Here is a 25456-nt window from a genome sequence, read left to right as displayed (position 1 = left end):
TTTGTTTTTATTATATCTAATTATATTTAAAAATATTATTGTTTTACATATGGCACCAGATGACCTCACTATTGTGGCGCCATGATTTGTTTTCATTCAATCACTCTCTCCCTCCTTCGTTCCCTCCCTTCCTCCATCTCTCACTCAGCTCCACTCAACACTGCCCCTGGTCTGCCTTCCCCCCCCCTCTCTCCCTCGTCTGTGGTATTTTAGGATACATTTTGGTTATTTTCTTTTACGTTATAATGTACATATTGTAAATTTGACTTTATTTTCACACCACCGAGGAGGTAAAAGTCTTGGCGTGTTTTTTTTTTTTTTTTAAGAGGTGTCCCCAAACAGGCCTAGGATAGAGGAAGCTCTGGCCAGGTGGGACTGGGTGTATGTGTGTTGCCGCTCACGAGGGTTTAATGTATTCTGTTTTTTTTACTAAGAAATTGACATATTTTTACTTATATTCCTGCACATCATATTATAATCATAATTGTGACATTATTACCAACCCCAGAAATACGGTAACAGCCAATAAAAGTGACTACTTTTTTTTTTAAGCAACACTGTAAAATATTTATGCCACGTTTCTGTATTGCCGTATAAATATTTTACGCATAATAAGTTTACTGTTCTTTCATATACAGTATATATATATATATACAGTACAATCTCAGCTATCCGGTATCCAGACAAACGGAAGACTCAGAACAACGGGAAAATTCAAGGGCTGGTAAAAATGTCAGTATGTTATAACTGTGCGCCACTTTGAATGGACCGCCAAACCGCCGTTTAATTGTGTCACCCGAGGCTGGGTGAAGTCAGACAAAGCGAGGTGAAGGCATTTCCGGCTAATGTAAATCCCTAGCAAATCCTCTTAACCACCCCTCCTCTCCCCCTCTTTCCCCTACTTGAATTCAGTCATCCTCCACACCCTCCAAAAATCACCAGTCTGCGTTTTGCCACCAGACAGTAAACAAGCTCTCTTGCTATTGTGTTCCTCTGATAGACGGTAATTTGTACACTCCAAAATGTCTAAAGTGCAAACTAAACGTAAGCGTATCGTGCTTACCTTGAAACAGAAGCTGGACATATGCAACAGACTTGAAAAAGGCGAACATTATAAAACACTAATGGCTGAATATAAATGTTAATAGGAATGAAAGTTTACTTTGTTGGAAGAAAAATAAATAAATAATATGCCTGCATTTCATACGTACATCATTTATTTTATTTTCAGCAAAACAGCTGAGTGGCGGGTGAGGGGTGGAGTGATGGAGGTCAGGTGGGGAAGAAGAAGAACAGTCGGAAACGTAAACAAACTCACGTGGGGGCACAGCTGTCGTTATAATTCTACAGTGCAGTCTTAACACATCATCAGTTCACTAATAAATGTTCAAGGTTTAATTTCTTTATTTTATTTTCAATTTTTATGAGTACAGTACATATAATGAATACAGTGGACTGGTGCAATTTGCAGTACTGCAAATTGCTAGACATTGCACGCATGTACGTTATGACCATGGTGTGTGTTTACAAGGCAGTTTTTCAGGCGGAATCTCTTAATGTAACCCCTAATGTGACTGGTGAGTACCTGAACTGTATTTACTGCTGTGACAGCCTTTGTATAGATTTGACTTGAAAATCAGAAATACGGGAAAAATCTGTAACCGGGAAGGTAAACTCCCCAAGCCACCCGGTTAACTGGGATTGTACTGTATATATATATATATATATATATATATATATATATATATATATATATATATGTATATATACTGTATATATATATATATATATATATATATACTGTATATATATATATATATATATATATATATATATATATATACTGATATATATATATATATATATATATATATATATATATATATATATATATATATATATATATATATATATATATATATATATATATATATATATATATATATGTATATATATATCTATATATATATATATATATATATATATATATATATATATATATATATATACATATACAGTAATCCCCCCACTATCCGACGTAATAAGAGCCAAAGGCACGTCCGGAAAGTGGTCCTGTCCGGATAGTGGGCACCAGCCTCCTGGACTGGTACTTATGGGCCCTAACCCAGCCTAACTTTGAAAGCCACCTAAATAACTCCCTACCAGACATGCATAGCACCTATTTAAACCTATTTAAGACCCTATTCACACCAATAATGGACATAAAGCATGAAATAAATGAAAAAGAACCAAAGAATGAGAAATTAGAAGTGACTGTACCTCAGCCAGGGTACTTATATCACGTTTATGGCTGCCTTTCTAAGGTTTTGGCAGTGGTGAAAATGCTCTTGAAGCACGTACAGTAATCCAGTGTTGTGCTGCACTTAATTCTTTGCACTGTGAGTTATAATTGTTTAACACTGCACATTGTTCTTAACTGCACCACTGCAGTTCTAACTGCCAGTTTAAACAGCCAATTTGCACTCCACAGTTGATCCTTTGCACTCTAAGTTCAAATTTCTTAACACTGCACAACACTGTAAATTCCCATGTGGTCTAGAGGCGAGGTATTGCAGTATATTCACTGTTTATTCACAAAAAACGAGCACGTGTGGCTTCCAGTGCGATAAGCATCTATTCACAATCGAAGTTAAGGAGTAACTGTTGATGTCGGAGAAACAGAGTTGCCAGATTGCAACAGCCACATTACCAATCTCCTCAACTTCCATTATGAAATTTAACTTTTCATTACCAAATTCGTAAAGCTAGCATTTATTCTTCACTAATTATATGTATACAAGTGGAAATACATGTAATCACTCTCCTTACAATTAACAGCACGTTGATTATTTTCACGCTATGTAGGGTAGCAGATTAATCAGAGAGAGCAAACAATCCACCACCTCCATCCTGTGTATCCTCACACATGTGAAAAATCCATTTGGTAATGCATTATTCTGATTCATTACCAAATTGGCCCACATTTGGTAATGAAAAATAACAAACAGCAACCCTGACAGGGAAGGGGCGAGGGGTGAGTAAGGAATGGGTGAAGGGACCATGGTGTAAGCAGCTGTTTGGCGCCACGGGCAATTTCAAATTACGGGTGGGAAAAAAATTAGGATTTTGGGGGGATTTTTTCTTTTTTTGGCCATTTTTCGGTACCGATGGTCCAGGCCCACAATGTCCGGTAAGTGAGCATCCGGAAAGTACAGGGATTACTGTACGTATATATATATATATATACAGTAAACCCTCATTATACGATGCCTCTTTGTACGATATTTCACTTATACAATGTCAAAATTTTAGTACCCTATGCCCACTATACAATGGGAACGATTTGCAACAACGATGGATCATCCGCGGCTCAGTGAACAGCGAATGTACAAACGCAACAAAAACGTCCACACACTGTCAGCATTAGACCACACACACTTGTCCACCGGTCCAGCCTCATTAGCTAGCCCTGCCCAGCCAGCCAGCCAGCCCTGCCCAGCCAAGCAGTTCTGACATTGGTGAGTGAGGGCTGTGAGTCCCTGTGACTGTGAGGCCGAGTCGGAACAATTCACCGTCAGGACGATTCCCCATCATTTATTTACGTATCAGTTTACTTAGCAAGTACACTAGTTTTTAATTATGTAAATTATAAAAGTGATGATGGTTTATTGTTTATATAGTAAATGTAAAATATGACATCAAATCATGGGCATTAAATGAAAAATAATAATATATTGAAACGTGAATCAGCTGATTTATGATCGATCCTTTATCTTAGCATAAGGCTACATACGAGACATTGGCATTTATATAAATGCCTAATTACCTTAAGTGAACGATCGACATACTTTGGAATTATACAAATAATCTTCATGTTAAGTCTATATAAATGTTTCGGGATATTTCGCCATCAAGTCAATTCGCCATCACAACAATAACAAGACAATTCGCCATCGGGACTTTTCGTCATCAGGATGATTCCCCGTCGTTTATTTTCATATCAGTTTATTTACGAAGTACACTAGTTTTTTAGTACTGTACTTGCACCTCTTCAAAGTCGTTTTAAAATATACCCAGGATGTTGTAGTACCAATGGAAATTAATGAAAACAGCTGTGGGTGATGCTAGAACATAATTCAAAGTCAACTACAGCTAGGTAGAAACAAGTTAAATATTGTCTAAAAGTGCAACTTACAAATGATATCCAAAGCCAATGCTAATGAATGAAAATAGACTTTGATAGCTCCCCCTGAGAATTAGTTATTAAAGTATCAGTTAATCAGTAATAAGTATGTTTATAGAATGATGGAGAATTGTCCTGACGGGGAACGTCCATATTATGACGAAGAATTGTCGACTTCATGGCGAATTCTCTAGGAACCACATAAACAACCGTTGCTTGCTTCAGTAAAGGTCAGATCTACTGTATACTGTAGTTTTCATACTTTTTTCTCTTTATTCACTATTAATGTGTTACTTTAAATGTTTAAACATAAGGATATTGCATGTATGTGAGTGCTAAGGTGTGTGTATCTGAGAGTTTAGGCACGTCTAGGAACGTATCCCCATTGACTCCATGTTATAATGGGATTGCTATATGATGGATTGCTTTACGATGGGGTTTTCAGGAACGGAACCCCATCGTATAATGAGGGTTTACTGTATATAAAATACAGTACTGTTGTCAGTTTGCTGCTATGGTTGCGGATGTGACCCTGAAGGATTAAACAGTCAACATACCTTGACGGTGAAGTTGTTGAGCGGATCGTCAAGGCCATGCTCGGGTTTGGTCTTGAAGCCAAGCAGTGTGCCATCTTCAAGGAGGAAGAAGTAGCGCTGCCGCCAGTTCTTGATGTGCTCACCCCGCTTGTTGAGCCAACCCTCCTTCACAATCGCTGGTGTTGAAGTTGCTCCCGCCTCGCCCATCCTGCCTGAGAAACCAACCATTATCATTATCATCCTTCTCCCATCAAAGTATGAGGTAAAGAATGATAAAGAAAGCAAGGAATGAGAAAAACACGAAAGGGAAAACTAATCAGTGGCATAGATAAATATACAGTGATTCTGTAGACATGATATCTATCTATCTATCTATTGCCAGACGCCATAATCCCGTATGGGGTGGCCATTTGACTCTGAGTTATTTGTTTTACAGGGAGGGGCACTAACCCTCCACCAACCCACTTGACACGTAGGGAGCACGTATGGTTTGGTTATATGGTTACCACCCAGCGTCGTAAATGGTTTCTTGGCTTACAGGAAACCATTTGGCTTGTCACTCAATGTGAAGCCACCTGTAACAGGAAAGATGGGAGAAATAGGAAGAGAGTAGGGAAGGCACAGAAAAAGAATGATAAAGGCTAAGGAAGAAGTAGGCAGCATTACATCAAGTGAGTGGATGATAGTCGCCACCACCTACCACTATGACATGATATAAAAATAAATTATAGGCAGTAATCCATGAAACAGCCAATCTTTTTTTTCTAATATTTCCAGGAGAAACTACTGCTAGATGTAAAGCTGACTCGCCAGTCTCCCGCAATTTACAATTCCAATTGATTGTGCAGGAAGAGTTACAGTACAGTCTATTATTTTGGAAACACTCCTCACTTACAAGGAATGTCTGTAGTGACTTCTACTAATGTGAAGTACAGTACCATTTGTCTTCCATGTAGGGGTAGGGGGTAAACATGGTTATGTGGGGTCAAGAGATGGATACTGATCATTAGGTATGAACAAAATTAGCCTTACAGGTATTCACCAATACCGTTAACAGACTATACTCAGCAAATTCAATAACCACATGACCTTCACAGTAGCTACCAAATTCATGTGAAAGCCATGACTATACAATATGACTTCATTAATGCAACATAACTGGGGCTCTGTCTCTGCTGAAGAAACAGGGTTGCCAAATAACCCACTGAATACACAAAATTATACTCCTATAAATGTGCATTATCATCAAGCATGCATGGTATGTCAGTCATATGCACAATTTAACACTCCCTACATTTAGTAATGTTCTTATTACACTTGAGTACCGTACTTCTCATTTACAGGACAGTTCTCTGAAGCAAACAGAGAGACCATGGGTAGGCCCTTGTGCTGTGTGCTGATCTAATGTATTAGCCCTGTTCTCTTGTACACTTTGTAAGAAACTTGGTGGTCTATTTATTTTATGTCTTCCAACTAGATGTGATCCATAAGAGTCTACTGTACTTCTAAAGTGTGATTGGCACTTACTGCTCATATAATTACACTCAATGACAGGCAACTGGTCACTCTCACCTTCAGTGTCTAGACTGAGTAGTTCAGCCCCAGGACTCTACTCTCCTGGTCAAGCAATACTGGACTGGATGATGGATAGATGGATGGTTTGACATTTTAGGCAAAGAATGATTAAAAGGCAAATGAGGTTTGTACAAACTTATGCTCTTAGAGCACACTTTCAGGATTCACCTAAAACATACAGCATGTCATTTGATTTCCTGAAGCACACACCAACAGCCCGTCATACAGTATTTTTTCCTCTATTAACTCATGATACAGTATCAAGTAATTAACCAATCTGGAATGCATTCACCCCCCCCCCCAAATAGTCTGCACTGCACTTTCTTTGCTGATTTAAAATGTGCTGGGGGGGGGGGTTGGTAATTTTCCCATTAGATCAAAAAATGGGTTAATAGATGCAATCTCATTTTTTTTTCTGCTCCACTAAAAAATAGCTAAATCAAGTGAAATTTCAAAATACTGGATACTAAATATCGTAGGTTCACCTGACTGTACAGTACATGGGTACAGAAATTAACATACCTCCAGTTTCCGGAGACTTCTTAATAAACTATGTATGATGGCTAACAATCTGGAAGAAGAAACTTGATATTAGATGAAATGAAGCGCACTAATATTAATAATGAAACTCAGCATTTTTTATATTAACAAGTTTATACTATATCAGAAAAAAATCAGTTTTATATAGTGCATATTAATTTAAACATTGCAATTATACATACTAAGTCTTCCTTACATTTCACTACCTTTTACCATACCCTTTTCACTATAAAGTTCACAATAAATTAAAGAAAATCAACTATTTAAAATTTTACCAATGTACTGTATTTGCTTAACATCAGTAATTACCAGGTACGCCACAAATACAAAGCAACGTTATCATCCAGCAACACAAGTACAACATTCTGCCAGACTGGATAAATTCACCAACTCAATACAATGGTTCCCTATGTGTCAACAAGTGTGTTGGCAGAGGGTTAGTGCCCCTTCCTGTAGAACAACTAACTCAAAGACAAACAGTCACCCCTAGGAGATTATTGTGTCTGGCTATACTGTGGACAGACAAATACCTAGGTAAATTACACCTAGACCTATCTATCTATCTATTGCCAGATGGCATAATCCCGTAAGGGGTGGCCACTTGATTTTGAGTTACCTATTTTACAGGGAGGGGCACTAACCCTCCACCAACCCACTTGTTGACACGTAGAGAGCACGTATGGGTTGGTTATATGGTAACCATCCAGCGTTGTAAATGGTTTCTTGGTTTAAAGGAAATCTATCTATCTATCTATCTATAGCCCGACGCCCTAATCCCGCAAAGGGTGGCCGCAGACAAAACGCCTCCAAGTCACTCTGTCACCCACCATTTGACTCCCCTCCCCCCAACTCACCCCCCCCTCCCTCATATACCTCTCAACTCCTTCCCTCCACCTCATCCTCGGTCTACCCCTCCCTCTCCCTCCCTCCACCTCACCTACATACACCCTCTTAGTCAGTCTCATTCTCCATTCTCTCCACATGTCCAAACCACCTCAGTGTATTTCTCCTAATCTTTTCAACCACATCCACATCTACTCCACAACGTTCCTTCACTTCTTCATTCGTCAACCTGTCCCTCCATGTCACTCCACATGCTCCTCTCAAGTAACTCATTTCCACTGCTCTCACTCTTGACTTGTTCCCCTCTTGCAATGTCCACGCCTCGCTTCCATATGTCAGGGTAGGGATCACAATACCATCATGCAGTGACTTCTTAACTTCCATACTCACCTCCCTATTTCTCATCACTGCTTTCAGTGTACCGACAACCTTTCTTCCCTGCTGTACCCTTTCACGTACTTCATCCCCCAAAGTTCCATCCTTACTCATCACACTACCCAAGTACTTGAATGCACTCACATTCTCCATATCCTCACCATCCAACCTCACTGCACACTCTGTGACTTCATTCCTCTCAAACACCATAACTTTACTTTTGTTTACATTAACTTTCAGCTTCCTCCTCCTACACACTGTCCCAAATTCATTCACCAAACCTTGCAACTCCCATTCATCTTCACTCAACAATACTGTATCATCAGCAAACAGCAACACCGGAAGCTTCCAAATCTCACCCTCATTCATTAGGGCCACCCCCACATCCACTGCCCTACCTTGTACTTCCTTTACAACCCCATCCATATATATCTTAAACAGCCATGGAGACATTACACACCCCTGTTTCAGTCCCACATTGAGATCAAAGAACTCACTCAGCTCACCATCCACTCGCACAGTAGCCCTAGCTCCCTCGTACATACTCTTCACAGCACTCAACAATTTCCCCTCCACTCCATATATTCTTAATACCTTCCACATACCTTGCCTATCTCTTCTGTCATAAGCTTTCTCCAAGTCCATGAAGGCAGCATACACTTTCCTTCCCTTCTCTAGGTACTTCTCCACTAAACATCTTAGAACAAATATCTGATCTACACACCCTTTTCCCTTCCTAAAGCCCCCTTGTTCTTCTCCGACTAGCTCCTCTGTCATATGCCTAACCCTATCAATAAGTATTCTACCATATATTTTACCAGTCACACTAAGAAGGCAAATACCCCTATGGTTACCACATACTTCTCTCTCCCCTTTTCCTTTGTACAGAGGAACAATTATACCTGATTTCCAGTCCTCTGGAACCCTTCCCTCTTCCCAAGCCAATCTACACAACTTCCATATCCACTCCACAACAATCTCACCCCCATACAGGAAATAATCATGATAAAACAATGGCTAATAAATTTATATTACAGCTACTGCCAATCGTCTTCAATTCACGGTAAACCCTTCAGAGTAACTCCATCTTTTTCATTCTGATTTAAACATTAAACTATTTTATTCAACATAGGAGATCCCCTATCACAGTGATAAGGGATGAATAAAGCTAATATCCAACCCCTCTAGTGTCAAAATATTCCCCTAAGTATTGTTGCATGGAGATAACACAGAGAAAATATATCACTGTTATTCAGATATTAACCCATGGTGCCTGAGAATGTCTTTTTATTTTATTCCTGCTGTTTCCCAATGATCTTCATCTGCTTAGGATAAACTTTTCAAACTAAAGTGGTTAATTATTGCCTTGACAAACACCCTCAATCCAAGAGATCTTGCCCAAGATGAGTAAAAGTACAGTACCATACATGTATCATATTGTAGCAACAAGAGTAAACCAAAAACAATGCCACATGATCCTAGACACTGATGGATTTTCCTTAACTGGAGCTCTACTGTACAGCGGTCTGCAGTCACTGGTACTGTATTAATGAACCTTGAATAGCTACACCTACTTTCGGCATAAGATGATCCACAGGTATACATGGAGAGTAATGAGGAGGATGGATAGAGAATTTGTAGAACGAAAGGCAATGATAGACTAAGTGGGTGTGGATGAGTGAATGAGAAAACAAGTGGTGGATGGAAGTGTGTGGAAAGGGTGGGGGAATGGAGTCTCAGACCATCACTTAGTGATGGCCAAGTTAAAGCTGCAAAGAAAATGGTCGAAGAGACGAAGGGGAAGACAGGAGGAAACAGCTCCTGTGAGAAGAGTGGAGAAGTCGCAAGATTGTGAGAAAATGGCAGAATATAAGAGCATAGTGGAAGAAAGACTGGGAAGGTATGAGTTAGAGCAGATGGAAGAGGTGGAAGACATATGTAAGATATTCACGAAAGAGATAGGCGCAGCATGTGAGGTGGTTAGTGGAGTGAGGAGGAGATGCAGGGGTGTGCAAGGGACAGCATGGTGGAATGGTGAGGTGAAACAAACTGTGGAACAAAAGAAGACATGTGGTGAATGGCTAGCGAGTAGAGGTAGGGGAGAAGATGAGAGAGAGAAGAGAGAGGTATATGTGAGCAGGAGAAGGGAGGTGAAGAGACTGGTGAAGGATAGGAAGAAAGTGGACGAAGAGTTTGGGTGGAATCTGAGTGTGAAATGGAGGGAGAGTAAGAAATTGTTTTGGAAGGAGGTAAAGAAAGTAAGGCTGTGTGAAAGGGGAAATAGTAGGGGAGTGAAAGACAGGAATAACAGATTGTTGGTGGAGAAGAGAGAGAAATTGAGGAGAAGGAAGGAGCACTTTGAGGATTTGTTGAATGTAGAGAGTGAGAGCAGTGCAAGTATAAGTGGTTGGGGAATGGCTGGGAGAAGAAATGAGAGGAGGAAGGAAGAGATCAGTAGGGCGGAAGTAGTGGAAGCAATGAAGAAGATCAAGATGGGAAAGGACCCAGGAATTGATGAAGTGTGTGGTGAAATGCTGAGGTATGGGGATGAGATTCCTGTGGAGTGGATATGGAAGTTGTGTAGATTGGCTTGGGTAGAGGGAAGGATTCCAGAGGACTGGAAATCAGGTATAATTGTTCCATTATACAAAGGAAAAGGGGAGAGAGACTTATTTGGTAACCATAAGGGTATTTGCCTTCTTAGTGTGACTGGAAAAATATATGGTAGAATACTCATTGACAGGGTCAGGCATATGACAGAGGAGCTAGTTGGAGAAGAACAAGAGGGATTTAGGAAGGGAAAAGGGTGTGTAGATCAGATATTTGTTCTAAGATGTTTAGTGTAGAAGTATCTAGAGAAGAGAAAGAAAGTGTATGTTGCCTTCATGGACATGGAGAAAGCTTATGACAGAATAGATAGGCAAGGTATGTGGAAGGTATTAAGAATATATGGAGTGGAGGGGAAACTGTTGAGTGCTGTGAACAGTTAAGAAGATAGGTGGATGGCAAGCTGGTGATAGGGAGAGCTGGAGCTCCCATTTCACCAGCCCTCAGGACTTGATCCTGACCATCCCCCTTTGCTGAACATTTTCAGTGCTTTCATTCACACAGAGAGTAGGCCAGCATACTCTCTTAATGCCTCTACCTTCAACTATCTACACTACACTACATGCACATAAGACATCACACCTCTATTCCAATCTCTTAGCAGTGGCCGCTGCAATTTTACTTTCAAAAGAGGTGGTAGCTCGGATTGCCACCACCGGCAGGGTAGGGCAGTGCCAGCAACGACTAGTGCGATTTCAGGCCATGCTCATCAGCAAAGAAGTGAAAATACCGCCATATTCTTCACCAACATCCGTGGGCTTAATACCAACATAAATTCAGTCCATTTTTTCCTACAGTCCATATCTCCTCTGGCCTTATTCCTCACAGAAACACAAATCTCACCATCTACTGAAATATCCCCATATTGTTTTCCTGGTTACAATCTCCTCACAAACTTCCGTAATAAGGGTGGCACCTGTTGTTGTATCAAATCCCAATATGCAGTTGACACCATTTTAAACTTCACTTCAAGCAGTTTTGATTACTCGCTGTATAAACTAAACTATCAAAATATCACCAAATATATCTGTGTAGTTTATCGCTCCCCCAGTGCTTCTTCTGAACCCAGTGTATTTGATTCCATTTCCACACAGTCAAGTAACCTTAACCTTGCCCTTAACACCGAAATTACCATCTTCGGTGATTTTAACATACATAATGTTGAATGGTTATTGCATTCTGCCAGGACTGACGATGCTGGTCTAGAATGCGAGCTGTTTGCAGAATCGTTTAATCTCACACAACTGGTAAAGCAACCAACCAGAATACCAGATAATCCAGATCATAATGCCCATCTTTTGGATCTGTTCCTGACAAATAATCCAGATCAGTACAGGATAGAGATATTGTCTCCATGTGGATCCTCTGACCACAATCTCATCAATTCTCTACCTCTCAACTCAGTACAGCCATCTCCATAAATCAAGATCTATCTACAATCAGTGAATGGGGACAAAACAACCTTGTCTCTTTTAATGCTAGTAAAACTAAATATATACAGTTTACTAATAGACAGATATAGCCAGATTCGTACATTACCTTCAGTGCTACTAATATTCCCATCTCCAAAAGTATTGAAATTCTTGGTGTCTCACTTAACAGTGCCCTCAGCTGGACCTCTCATGTCAGATCACTTGCTAAAACCACCTCAAAGAAACTTGGATTATTGTACAGAGTCTGTAACTTCTTCGCCGATGAGCAGTTAGCTATAATTTATAAGAGTCATGTGCGCTCTCAGCTTGAATATTGCTCACCCTTGTGGAATGGTTGTGGAGAGGTTGCATTAAGACAACTAGACAAAATTCAGAATAAAGCTGTTAGAATCATTAACAACCCTGCCATTACATATAAACTACCTCCCCTGCAAGTAAGAAGGAATGTTGCCTCCCTTGCATTATTTTACAGATATTTTTTTGGCAAATGCTCACACGAAGTTGCGTCCACGATGCCACCTCTCCATGCCTTCCCTCGTGCTACACGGGCATCTGGTAGCGCTCATGACTGGAATGTCACTCAACCATATTGCAGAACTTCTGCCTATCAGAAATCTTTCATTCCCCGAACTGCATCTCTCTGGAACTCGCTTCCCCAGAGTTGTTTTCCTCCAAATTTCAACCCACAACTGTTCAACTCTAACTGTTACAGATATTTTATGAACAGAGGACACCAGTAATCTGGTGTATGGATTATTTTTTTTTACCCATTTGTTTTTCCTTCCTCCGTTGTTATTTATAAAAAAAAAAAAAAATAGCCCTCCCAAACCTCCCCATTCTGAACCTGTCAGGGTGACCCGATGGCACTTTGATAGGGCAAACTGGGATGAATTTAGAAATTATCTTGCTGACATTCCATGGCAGTCTTTCTTCTCTAGTGATGTCAATTCTACCCAGTCCCACATATGCGATTAATACTAGTTGGTATGGTATACCAAGTCAACAATTCACTAAAAGATCGAACTCTCCAAAGTGGTTTGATAGCAACTGTGCCAGAGCAACAGCCTAAAAGTCTTCGGCATATAACTATTACTTGAAATCAAAAACATCTGAATCACTCTCTCAATTTAAAATTGCTAGAAACCATGTAAAAGCTGTAATAAATCTTGCTAAATCAAACTTTCTCCAAAACCAAGCATCAAAACTACTTAACAACCCTAATGACAATAGAATATTCTGGTCAACTCTCAATTCTTTCAATAATAACTTTAACAAGTCATCATCCATTCCCCCACTAAAATCTCCAGATGGCAACATTACAAATGACCAGCGGGGGAAAGCAGATATCTTTGCCAGTACATTTGCCAGAAATTCTACCTTAGAGGAAGCCAGCCAGAATGTCCCAGCACTAGAACTTGCCTCTCCCGACATTGTTCCACTTAAGATACAGACAAGGTATGTGAAATCCATCCTAGACAATTTACCTACCAACAAAGCTCCAGGCCCAGACGGAATCCCGCCAATTGTTTTGAAAAAGTGTTCCCCAGAACTTGCCTCTGTTCTTGCAAAATTATTCTGACTATGCATACGTACTTCTTCATTCCCTAATTCGTGGAAAGACGCCAATATCCACCCAATTCCAAAGAAAGGAAGTTCCTCTGACCCCTCTGATTACAGACCAATAGCTGTCACATCTTCTCTTGGTAAGGTTTTTGAAACTGTAATTAATAAGCACATAGTTAAACATCTTGAATCCAACAACTTAATTAGTGATAGACAATATGGTTTTCGCCAAGAAAGATCCACCATTGACATACTCAATCTCCTAACTCATACCATCCATCAATCAATTGACCTACATGGTGAAACTCATGCAGTAGCCCTGGATATTTTTAAAGCTTTCGACAGAGTGTGGCACCGTTCCCTGTTGTCAAAAACTCCCTTGCTATGGACTAAACTCTTTTGTTCCTTTGATTTCCTCATATCTCAGCAATACAAAAATAAGAGTAAAAGTAGATGATGTATATTCCATTTTCCACTCAGTTAACGCCGGCGTACCGCAGGGATCAGTTCTGGCACCAACCTTGTTCCAAGTTCATATTAATGATCTCTTATCTGTCACCCACAATCCTACCCATTCATATGTGGATGACTCAACACTTCATAGTTCATTCACACTCAGACATCCATTTGATATCTCTAACTCTCACCTCAGTACAGCAATCTCTTTAAATCAAGACTTATCTGCGATTAGTGAATGGGGACAAAACAACCTTGTCTCATTTAATGCCAGTAAAACAAAATATATACAATTTACTAATAGGCAGGTATTGCCAGAATCGTATATTACTGTGCCTTCAATGCTACAAATATTCCCATTTCCAAAAGTACTGAAATTCTCGGCATCTCGCTTAACAATACCCTCAGCTGGACCTCTCATGTCAGATCACTTGCTAAAACAGCCTCAAAGAAACTTGGATTATTGTACAGAGTCCGTAACTTCTTCACTGATGAGCAGTTAGTTATAATTTATAAGAGTCATGTGCGCTCTCAGCTTGAATACTGCTCACTGTTGTGGTTTGAAGGTAGTTTTTTTTTTTTTTTTTCTTTTTTTTCTTTTAATGCGAGGAAGAACGAACCAAACGCCATGAGCCCACAGTTACAGTTCCCTCCAATAGAAAAACAAATTACAATAGAGAGCCAAATTCAAGATCCGATCATTTTGAGATGCCTGGACACACTGCGTTTGAAAGACCGGAGATCATAGGCAGCAGGAAATACAGACAGAGGGAGACAGTTCCAGAGCTGACCTGTTGCATAAATGAAAGACTGGGAGTAACGGTTAACTCTTGCATTAGAGAGTTGGACAGAAAAGGGATGAGAGTTTGCTGCCAGACGGGTGCTACGCGCCCGTCGTAGAGGTGGAGGAATGCAAGCAGACAGTTCAGAGAAGCAGTGACCATTAAAGTAGCGATAGAAAAGAGATAAAGATGCAACAGTGCGGCGAAGAGACAGAGGTTGAAGGGAGTCAGTAAGAGGAGGAGAGTTAATGAGACGAAAAGCCTTTGACTCCACCCTATTGAGAGGAGCTGTATGTGGGGAGCCTCCCCACACATGAGAGTTGTACTCCACACAGGAGCGGATAAAACCTCTGTATAGAGTCAACAATTGTGCAGGGGTAAAGAAAGAGCGGAGTCGGCTTAGCACACCCAATCTCTTGGAAGCAGATTTTACAAGAGATGTAATATGATCTTTCCAAGATAAGTCACAAGTAAATGAAACCCCAAGCATGTTCAAGGATGATGCAGGATTAAGCTGAATATTATTAAACATTAGTGGGTATACCTGTGGAAGATTTTGTCGGGTTGACAGGTGTAAGAACTCTTAGATGCATTAAAAACAACCATATTATTTTTACCCCAGTCAGAGATACGAGCCAAGTCAGACATTAGGTGTTCCATAGGCTCATCCCTTGTTTGTTGAAGTAACTGTTGAGATGGGCGTTGCAGGAACCGAATGGAAAGGTGAAGGGTGGAGTCATCAGCATATGAGTGGATAGGGTTAGATGTACAGCTTAGAAGATCATTGATGAATAAAATGAAGAGAGTAGGTGATAGGACAGAGCCCTGAGGAACACCACTGTTGATAGATCTAGGAGAAGAACGATGGCCTTCTACAACAGCGGCTATAAAACGACAAGAAAGGAAGCTAGAGATGAAGGCACAGATAGAAGGATAGAAACCATAGGAGGGCAGTTTGGAAATTAAAGATTTATGCCAGACTCGATCGAAAGCCTTTGAGATGTCAAGTGCAATGGCAAAGCTTTCGCCAAAGTCCCGAAAGGAGAATGACCAAGAGTCTGAAAGGTAGGTAAGAAGATCGCCAGTGGAGCGTCCCTGACGGAACCCGTACTGACGATCGGAAAGAAGGTTGTGATAGGAAAGATGCCTTAAAATTTTTCTATTGAAAATTGACTCGAAAACTTTTGAAATACAGGACGTTAAAGCAATTGGACGATAGTTGAAGGGTTGGGAGTGGTCACCCTTCTTTGGGACTGGCTGAATGAGAGCAAACTTTCAGCAAGAAGGAAAGGTACAAGTTGACAGACAAAGGCAAAAGAGTTTGCCTAGGCAGGGTGTAAGCACAGAAGCACAGTTCTTGAGAACAACAGGAGGGACCCCATCAGGCCCATATGCCTTGTTAGTACTGAGGCCAGTAATGGCAGAAAATACATCAACTGAAGAAATTTTAATGTCAGCCATGAGGAAGTCAGAGGGGGGAAGAGATGGAGGAACAGCACCGGAATCGTCTAAGGTGGAATTGGAGGAGAAAGTCTGTGCGAAGATATCTGCTTTATCAGTAGAAGAAATAGCTACAGAACCATCAGAGTAGAAAAGAGGAGGGAAGGATGATGAGGTAAAGTTGTTAGAAAGATTTATGGCAAGGTGCCAGAAGAAGCGGGAAGAATTCGAGTTGGAGAGTTGAGAGCATTTAGTATGGATGAAATTATTTTTAGTAGAGCGAAGAACAGACTTAGCACGATTCCGGGCAGAAACGTAAAGATGATGTGATTTAGGGGTGGGTTGGCTCCGGTACCTTTTGTAGGGCCTCTCCTTGTTGCGGACAGCATTAGAACAAGCGTGATTAAACCAAGGCTTTCTTGCGTTAGTCAAAGGATATGAGAAAGGAATATATGCTTCCATGCCCGAGAGAATAACCTCCGTAATGCGCAAGGCACACTCAGATGGCTCCCGGCCATGGAAGCAATAATCATTCCAGGGAAAATCAAAGAAGTACTGCCTGAGGGCCTCCCAGTCCGCGGCTCCAAAATGCCACAGACGACGTTTCCCTGGAGGGTCCACAGGCCGTACCGGAGTGATAGGACAGGTTAAGGTAATAAGGTTGTGATCGGAGGAGCCCAACGGAGAGAAAAGATTAACAGAGTAAGCAGAAGGATTAGTTGTGAGGAAGAGGTCAAGTATGTTGGGGCTCTCTCCAAGGCAGTCAGGGATACGGGTAAGGTGCTGTACAAGCTGCTCTAGGTCATTAAGGATAGAAAAGATGTAGGCTTGTTCACCAGGTGGATCCGTGAAAGGAGAGGAGAGCCAAAGGTGGTGGTGAACATTGAAATCTCCTAGAATGGAGATTTCAGAGAAAGGAGAAATGGATAGAATGTGTTCCATCGTACAAGTAAGATACTCGAAGAATTTTTGATAGTCAGTAGAATTAGGGGATAAGTAAACAGCACAGATATATTTAGCCTGAGAATGACAGGAAAGCTGAAGCCAGAGTGTAGAGAATTCAGAAGAATCGAGTTCAGGAACACGAGAGCAAGATAAGTCGTTGCGTATATATACACAACAGCCACCTTTGGCTTTGAAATGAGTATAAAGTAGGAGGATACAGAGAAGGGTTTGCTGTCAGTTGCCTCAGACAGCTGAGTCTCCGTTAGAAAAAGAAGGTGAGGTTTAGAGGTGATGGCGACCATCATCCACTTACTTGATGTAGTGCTGCCTGCTTCTTCCTTAGCCTTTATCATTCTTTTTCTGTGCCTGCCCTCCTCCCTTCCAATTTCTCCCATCTTTCCTGTCACTTCTTAGTGTTTTTCTTTCCTTTACAAGTGGCCTTACATTGAGTGACAAGCCAAATGGTTTCCTGTAAGCCAAGAAACCATTTATAACGCTGGGTGGTAACCATATAACCAAACCATACGTGCTCCCTACATGTCAGCAAGTGGGTTGGTGGAGGGTTAGTGCCCCTCCCCGTAAAACAAATAACTCAAAGTCAAATGGCCACCCCTTATGGGATTATGGCGTCTGGCAATAGATAGATAGACAGATAGTTGTGGAGCGGATGTGGAGAGGTTGCATTAAAACAGGTAGACAAAATTCAGAACAAAGCTGTTAGAATTATTAATAACCCTGCTATTACTAATAAACTACCTCCCCTACAAGTAAGAAGGAATGTTGCCTCCCTTGCGTTATTTACAGATATTTCTACAGCAATTGCTCAGACGAAGTTGCGTCCATGGTGCCACCTCTCCATGCCTTCCCTCATGCTACACGGGCAGCTGGCAGCGCTCATGACTGGAATGTCACTCAGCCATACTGCAGAACTTCTGCCTATCAGAATTCTTTCATTCCTCGAACTGCCTCTCTATGGAACTCGCTTCCCCAGAGTTGTTTCCCTCCAGACTTCAACCTACTGCTGTTCAAGTCTAACTGTTACAGATATTTTATGAACAGCAGACACCAGTAATCTGGTGCATGGATTTGTTTTTTTTTTCATTAATTTGTTTTTCCTTCCTCTGTTCTGTTATTTAAAAAAAAATGTACAAAGGAGCTTGGGCTACGGTGCGAGTGTATGGTGAGCTGAGTGAGTTCTTTGATCTCAATGTGGGACTGAAACAGGGTTGTGTGGTCTCCATGGCTGTTTAATATATACATGGATGGGGTTGTAAAGGAGGTGCAAGACAGGGCAGTGGATGTGGGGATGGCTCTAATGAATGAGGGTGAGATTTGGAAGATTCGTGTTGCTGTTTGCTGATGATACAGTATTGTTGAGTGAAGATGAATGGGAGTTGCAAGGTTTGGTGAATGAATTTGGGGCAGTGTGTAGGAAGAGGAATCTGAAAGTTAATGTAAACAAGAGTAAAGTTATGGTGTTTGAGAGGAATGAAGTCCCACAATGTACAGTGAGGTTGGATGGTGAGGATATGGAGAATGTGAGTGCATTCCAGTAATTGGGTAGTGTAATGAGTAAGGATGGAACTTTGGGGGATGAAGTGCGTGAAAGGGTACAGCAGGGAACGAAGGTTGTTGGTTCACTGAAAGCAGTGATGAGAAATAGGGAGGTGGGTATGGAAGTTAAGACGTCACTGCATGATAGTATTGTGATCCCTACCCCGATGTATGGAAGCGAGGCGTGGACTTTGCAAGAGGGGAACAAGTCAAGAGTGAGAGCAATGGAAATGAGTTACTTGAGAGGAGCATGTGGAGTGACATGGAGGGACAGGTTGACGAATGAAGAAGTGAAGGAACGTTGTGGGGTGGATGTGGTTGAGAAGATTACGAGAAATACACTGAGGTGGTTTGGACATGTGGAGAGAATGGAGAATGAACGACTGACAAAGAGGGTGTATGTAGGTGAGGTGGAGGGAGGGGTAGACTGAGGATGTGGTGGAGGGATGGAGTTGAGAGGTACAGTATATGAGGGAGGAGGGAGTGAGTTGGGGGAGGGTAGTCAAATGGTGGGTGACAGAGCAACTTGGAGGGGTTTTGTTTGCGGCCGCCCTTTGAGGGATTAAAGCGTCGGGCTATAGATACTGGTAGATAGATAGAATAGCTACAAGGGGTGGGAAAAGTACCGTACATCATATCCCATAGTCCACGCGTGTTAACCTGGTGTTTATGGGAATTTTATCTGAAATTCAGCACTGTATGTAAGAAAAACAGTAACTTTAACTAAGCGGCCACTAGCAGGCATGCCTTTATCAAGGTCTCCCAACTCCGTACTTAATCAACACAGATTTGGCTTCATGGTCATTTCTCAGATAAGGTAGCAATGTTAAGTGAGGCCCCTGTACTGTAGGATCTTGTGACTCCTTCTCACCTGAATACAAATTGTCTGGCACAAGCTGGCACAGACGACTGTACCACAGCTGCCCTAACCATGATGGGGGGAGGAAGTGGGGTTATGGTGATAATACTGACATTCTCAGTCAAAAGATATTAGCTGGCATTAGCATGAATACAATAATACTGTATTAAGGGTTGTCTTCACCATAAGATGTTAAATGTTTCTCGATAACCAATGTCCACATAAAATTCTGGTAGAACAGGATCCATACACACACCTACAAAAGGAAGTTCTTATATTACATACTGGTATGAATTTTTCCTTAAGTCCACCATGCTGTGGTGCTACTGTCAGATGGTTTTATAACCCCATCATTCTGGTGATGTACAGTATTTTTATTAATTCTTGCTAGTCTACTTATCTACTGTATTAACTATAGACAGATGCCATAATCCCATCAGGGGTGGCTATTGGCCTTTGAGTTAGTTGTTTTACAGGGAGGGACCGTAACCCTCCCCCAATCCACCTGCTGACATGTAGGGAACACGTGGGTTGGATATATGATTACCACCCAGTGCTGTAAAATGTTTCCTGGCTTACAGGTTTGTCACTCAATGTAAATCCACCTGAAAAAGGAAGAAGAGTAAGAAAAAGTGACAGGAAATTTTGGAGAAACAGGAAGAGAGGGGGGGCAGACACAGAAAAAGAATGATAAGGGAGAAGGAAAAAGAAGGCAGCACTATATCAGTCAACTTTATTATGTTTCAGCCAGACCTCTCATGGCAAAATGGATTGAAGAGGTTTGTTCCTATCCTCATTCACTACCAACTTCCTCCTAAGATGAACTCCTCCTGGGATGGCAATAATAAACAAGAACAAAGTTGACTGGATTCAATGAGTTATGAGTGGCTGCACATCCTAACAGGGTTAACCACTTCACTCTGATGACTACCATAATTATTTCACTCCTGCTGCACACATTATAAATGATCTGTTGTACTCAGTTTGGGTGAGATTCAGAGTATATATATATATATATATATATATATATATATATAAATATGTCTATCTATATCTATCTATTGCCAGACACCATAATCCCTTAAGGGGTGGCCATTTGACTTTGAGTTATTTGTTTTAAGGGGAGGGGCACTAACCCTCCACCAACCCACTTGTTCACACGTAGGGAGCACGTATGGTTTGGTTATATGGTTACCACCCAGCGTTCTAAATGGTTTCTTGGCTTACAGGAAACCATTTGGCTTGTCACTCAATGTAAAGCCACCTGTAAAGGAAAGAAAAGCAATAAGAAGTGAAAGGAAAGGTGCGAGAAATGGGAAGAGAGGAGGGGAGGCACACAAAAAGAATGATAAAGGCTAAGAAAGAAGTAGGCAGCACTACATCAAGTGAGTGGATGATGGTCGCCACCACCTACCACCGTATATATATATATATATATATATATATATATATATTATATCTATCTATCTATCTATTGCCAGACGCCTCAATCCCGTTTGGGGTGGCCACAAACAAATCGCCTCCAAGTCACCCTGTCCCCCGCCATTTCACTGCCCTGCTCCCAACTCACACCCCCCTCTCTCATATACCTCTCCACCCCATCCCTCCATCTCATCCTCGGCCTCCCCCTCCCTCTTCCCCCCTCCACCTCACTCACATACACTCTCTTCATCAGTCTCTCACCCTCCATCCTCTCCACATGGCCAAACCACCTCAGTGTGTTCCTCATAACGCTTCCTATCACATCCACATCCACACCACAACGCTCCTTTATATCCTCATTCGTCAGACTGTCTCTCCACGTGACTCCACATATACTGTACTGTATATATATATATATATATATATTATATATATATATATACAGTATATATATATATATATATATATATATATATATATACCTAAAACCTAGTATTAGCCTATATATATATATATATATATATATATATATATATATATATATATATATATATATATATATATATATATTCACAGTACCATATATATATATGATATACACACACACACACATATATATATATATATATATATATATATATATATACCGGCAAGGTTAATGTGGGCTACATGTAATTCTTGCAGTTTAAATATCTCTCATTAGCTAAATATCCAGTACCTATCCATAAATACCAAGAATATAAAACAAATACAGTACATCATTTTGGCACAGGGGAGAATGTTAACCTAGAGATGAATTTAGCCTAGACCAGGAGCTATATTTACTTCTTATGCTGTGAACAAGACTGCACCTGGGTTCAAATCCTTGTGCAAGAACCCGGCATCACTTGACTCTGGTGTCCATCCACCCTTTGTGGTTGGTATGTAAAATGAGTACCAAAGATAACACTTAGGGGAGATAATTTAAGCACAGTAACCTAGATGCAGTGACTTTTATATCCCAGGATAGTTGGTGCATAACCCTGCCACAGACTCAAGGCCTTCCCCATTTGTACTTAAGGAGAGAGTTAATTCTCTCTCTTTCTCTCTTCAAGGAGGTATGGTGTTGCAGTGGACCTAATATGGAGAATGACTGAGCATGGTGTTCTAGAAGGATACTACCGAGTAACAGCTAATCACATTTTGAGCCAAACAGAAGCTTAATCTTCCATGATTATCTGCTAAATATTATTGCAAATCCCTACCAGATTCTAAAGGACATGGCAGCATATATGGCAAATGGCAACATTCACCAGATATTAACACAAACAATACATGTCACCCAACCCAAACCTACCTAAGACCTAGTATTAGCCTATATGTCATTTTTACAAAGGGCTGGAAATCAGTGTGTAACTCAGTAACAGCAAGAAGTTTCTGGGCTAACCTACAAGTTAACGTACCTAAAAGGAACATAATAAAAAAAATAGGTATAATTGGAAAATGTCAATATTGCACATCAGTGCACCTAACACTATAATTACTGTATGCAACTTATATCCCATAACAAATACTAATGCATATGCAGAAAATTAGTCCATTCTGGTAACTCATTTAAACATTAGATTCATGTATTTATCCTAAAGTCCAGGTTACCTGTATTTTAATCAAAAGTTCCTGGCCTTAGTTATCTTGCAGAACATACAAAAATCTCCAAATTTTAGGATAAACTATAATTAAAGCATTATTTAATATCCAGTTCTACCATACATTAACCCAATGAACACTTTTAAACCTCCTGGCCGATGTTAATTTGCAGTAGTTATATGGACAAACTGCTATAACGTACAGCTATGTAAGTCAGCCACTGTACCAACACTGTAAACGAACAACAGTACAACCACATCCTCTGCCACTGCAGTACTTTGCATTCTTGGCACATAAACAGAAATGCTCAACCTCTCGTGAAAATCGTACAACCCGTTCCTCAACCCCTTGCTTCATTGCAACAGAGGCAATCTTATGGAATACTATGGGGAAGTCATTAATCTCCCAAGCGCTTCCGGATTCTTTTGACAATGTTGTTTTGTTTTCCACAGTGGCAACCTTCTTTTGTCACGGTAAACAGTCGCCTTGCCTCATATGTCACGGTAAATCACTCACCTCTCTCTCCCTCTGCTTAGGCCAAATATATTCTCGCACCAGCAGCAGGTCGTCCTAGCTTACTGTTACCACCATCACCACTATCCACTGGCCCAGGGAACATCACAACAACATCACTCCACTAGTACCCCTCAATCTCAGCTGTTGAGTGGGGCCTTTCTGAAGTCTGCCCGCTCCTTCATGGCTCCTGCTCAGCGTTGCAAATTCAGCGTGGCTAGCTTCAGATTGATGAACATATACGGTCCCATGTCGTAACTGGGATTTGTTTCCCATGGCCGCCGAGGGAATGAAGACACAATCTTCCCATGTATCTCGTCATTCCCACAAAAACATCTTAGTTACGAGAGGAAACTTACCGGTTTCCTGTGGAAAGAACATGATAAGAGTTCAGGATCATCCCGTGTTTGTTCTTCCTGCGAAACAAAGATGAGTTACGACAGAGAATCTAAGGACTCAATTGTAGATATGGTATATTCCAGAATCTCACCCCATATAACCCTTTCAGCTGTGGATGGAGAGGGACGTCTTCACGTGGTGGCAGTGATATGCTCAAACACATAAGGCGGGATACATAATAGCAATTACTGCCAGTTTCCTGTCTAACTTAGGTTTTGATTTGCAGGAGGGACACCACTCATCACCCTCTTCCTCTTCCCTAACCCCCACTCTGCTATCTCCACTCATTCTATCCCGCTCACGTAACTCTTTCCTCTTCCTCCCTCTCTCAATTTACGCACACAATCGATCCTCATTCACACTCACACACTCACTCATACACTGTAATTCACTCCTAACTCACTCAGTGACTCACTCAATTCCCACCCCCACACTCAATCACACACACTCTACACACTCACTACACATTCACTCACATAAGCCCCTCTCAATCGTTCATTTGCCACTCTCATCCTCCACTCATGCACGCACGCACTCACTCGCTCACTCTCCACTCCCCCAGTCGCTCTCTCCCCGCACACTCTCATTCATTCACTGGCCACTCATTTATTCGTTCACATAACCCCTCATTCCCACTCACTCACTCCCGACGCACTAGCTAATTAACTCCTCATTCATTCACTCTCCCCGTTAACCCATTCTCTTACTCTCCACTCGTTCACTCACTCACTGTCTCATTTTCACTCATTCAACATGCTCACACACACACACACACACACACACACACACACACACACACACACACACACAGTCTTGCACCGTTTGAAAATGTAAGCTCAGTTAATTAATCGAAAAATGCCGGGACAATTTAATGACTTGGAGTGACACCGTAGAGATGTCATATTTTTTTCCACTTAATTATCATACCCTAAACTTGCCATCTCTCCATCTTGAATGCAACAAGATATTAAAGCTATGCTAGTCATGAAGAAGTGTTATGGAATAGAAGTTAGTCTTACGCTGCCACTTAGCTACGGGAAATTTGCCACAAAAGGACGAAAATCTCCGCCAGGTTAAGGTGGACGAACTACAGAATGTTCTCATGATCTCGTGTGTTATTTAATTTTAATATCGACAGACTGCATAAATAAGACATAAGAGGTTATTAACACGCCTTAAGTAGAAATAAGCTGTAAAAATTAATGTTTGATAAGCTCAGGTTCACAAGACTCAGCCCAGGTACACAAAACCATATATATATATATATATATATATATATATATATATATATATATATATATATATATATATATATATGAGGGAGAGAAAAAATAATGCTGAAGTTTCTGGAGTATTACTAACTGCTGACAAATTCATTCGAATAAATCTAGATTCAATACCGCTGGCCATCAAAATTTGTCACTAGATGGACGCACATATATCTAAATAGCACTAAAATGGCAACTTTTTGTGCTGCTGGCTCTGTATGTATCAATGATGTTGACCAGGTTGCAGGATATGTAAGTCTTCGAAATAATTTACTATAATATCTTTTTGTTTTAGTGCTTTTTCACTTGAATATTCGCACCAGTAACCTGAAAGTTTGTAACTACTGATCTTGGGCCCTGGGATGAAAGCTGCCATCCGTCTTCACAAAACTGTGCTTTCAAGAAAGGTATTGGGAAGTCGCTCAACATTAAAATCTCCATAAGACAAAATTGCTCGATTGTTGCTAAACTCAAGTTCCCCAAGTAGGATAAAATATATATCTCAGATCTAGCGCTAACTCCGCTAAATTGGCAACG

General features: G+C 40.8%; 1 protein-coding gene across 1 annotated transcript in view; it reads right to left on the bottom strand.

The window, feature by feature from the left end:
* Akt (AKT serine/threonine protein kinase) overlaps positions 1 to 23391 on the bottom strand; it is a 72374-nt gene extending 48983 nt beyond the window's left edge. Inside the window, exons 1-3 of the mRNA XM_080268871.1 lie at positions 23256 to 23391; positions 6817 to 6865; positions 4741 to 4931 (exon numbers count right to left, since the gene is read on the bottom strand). Of these exons, the coding sequence (XP_080124997.1) occupies positions 4741 to 4926 (186 nt within the window). The 5' untranslated portion in view covers positions 4927 to 4931; positions 6817 to 6865; positions 23256 to 23391. The remainder of the gene's footprint in view (positions 1 to 4740; positions 4932 to 6816; positions 6866 to 23255) is intronic.
* Positions 23392 to 25456: the final 2065 nt, after the last annotated feature.

The sequence above is a fragment of the Coenobita brevimanus genome, chromosome 30 (assembly GCF_032717465.1).
Source record: "Coenobita brevimanus isolate Jiangsu-jjx chromosome 30, ASM3271746v2, whole genome shotgun sequence".
In the NCBI taxonomy this organism is placed as follows: Eukaryota; Metazoa; Arthropoda; class Malacostraca; order Decapoda; family Coenobitidae; genus Coenobita; species Coenobita brevimanus.
The sequence above is the reverse complement of the archived record's forward strand: the minus strand, read 5'-3'. Positions and strand labels throughout refer to the sequence as shown.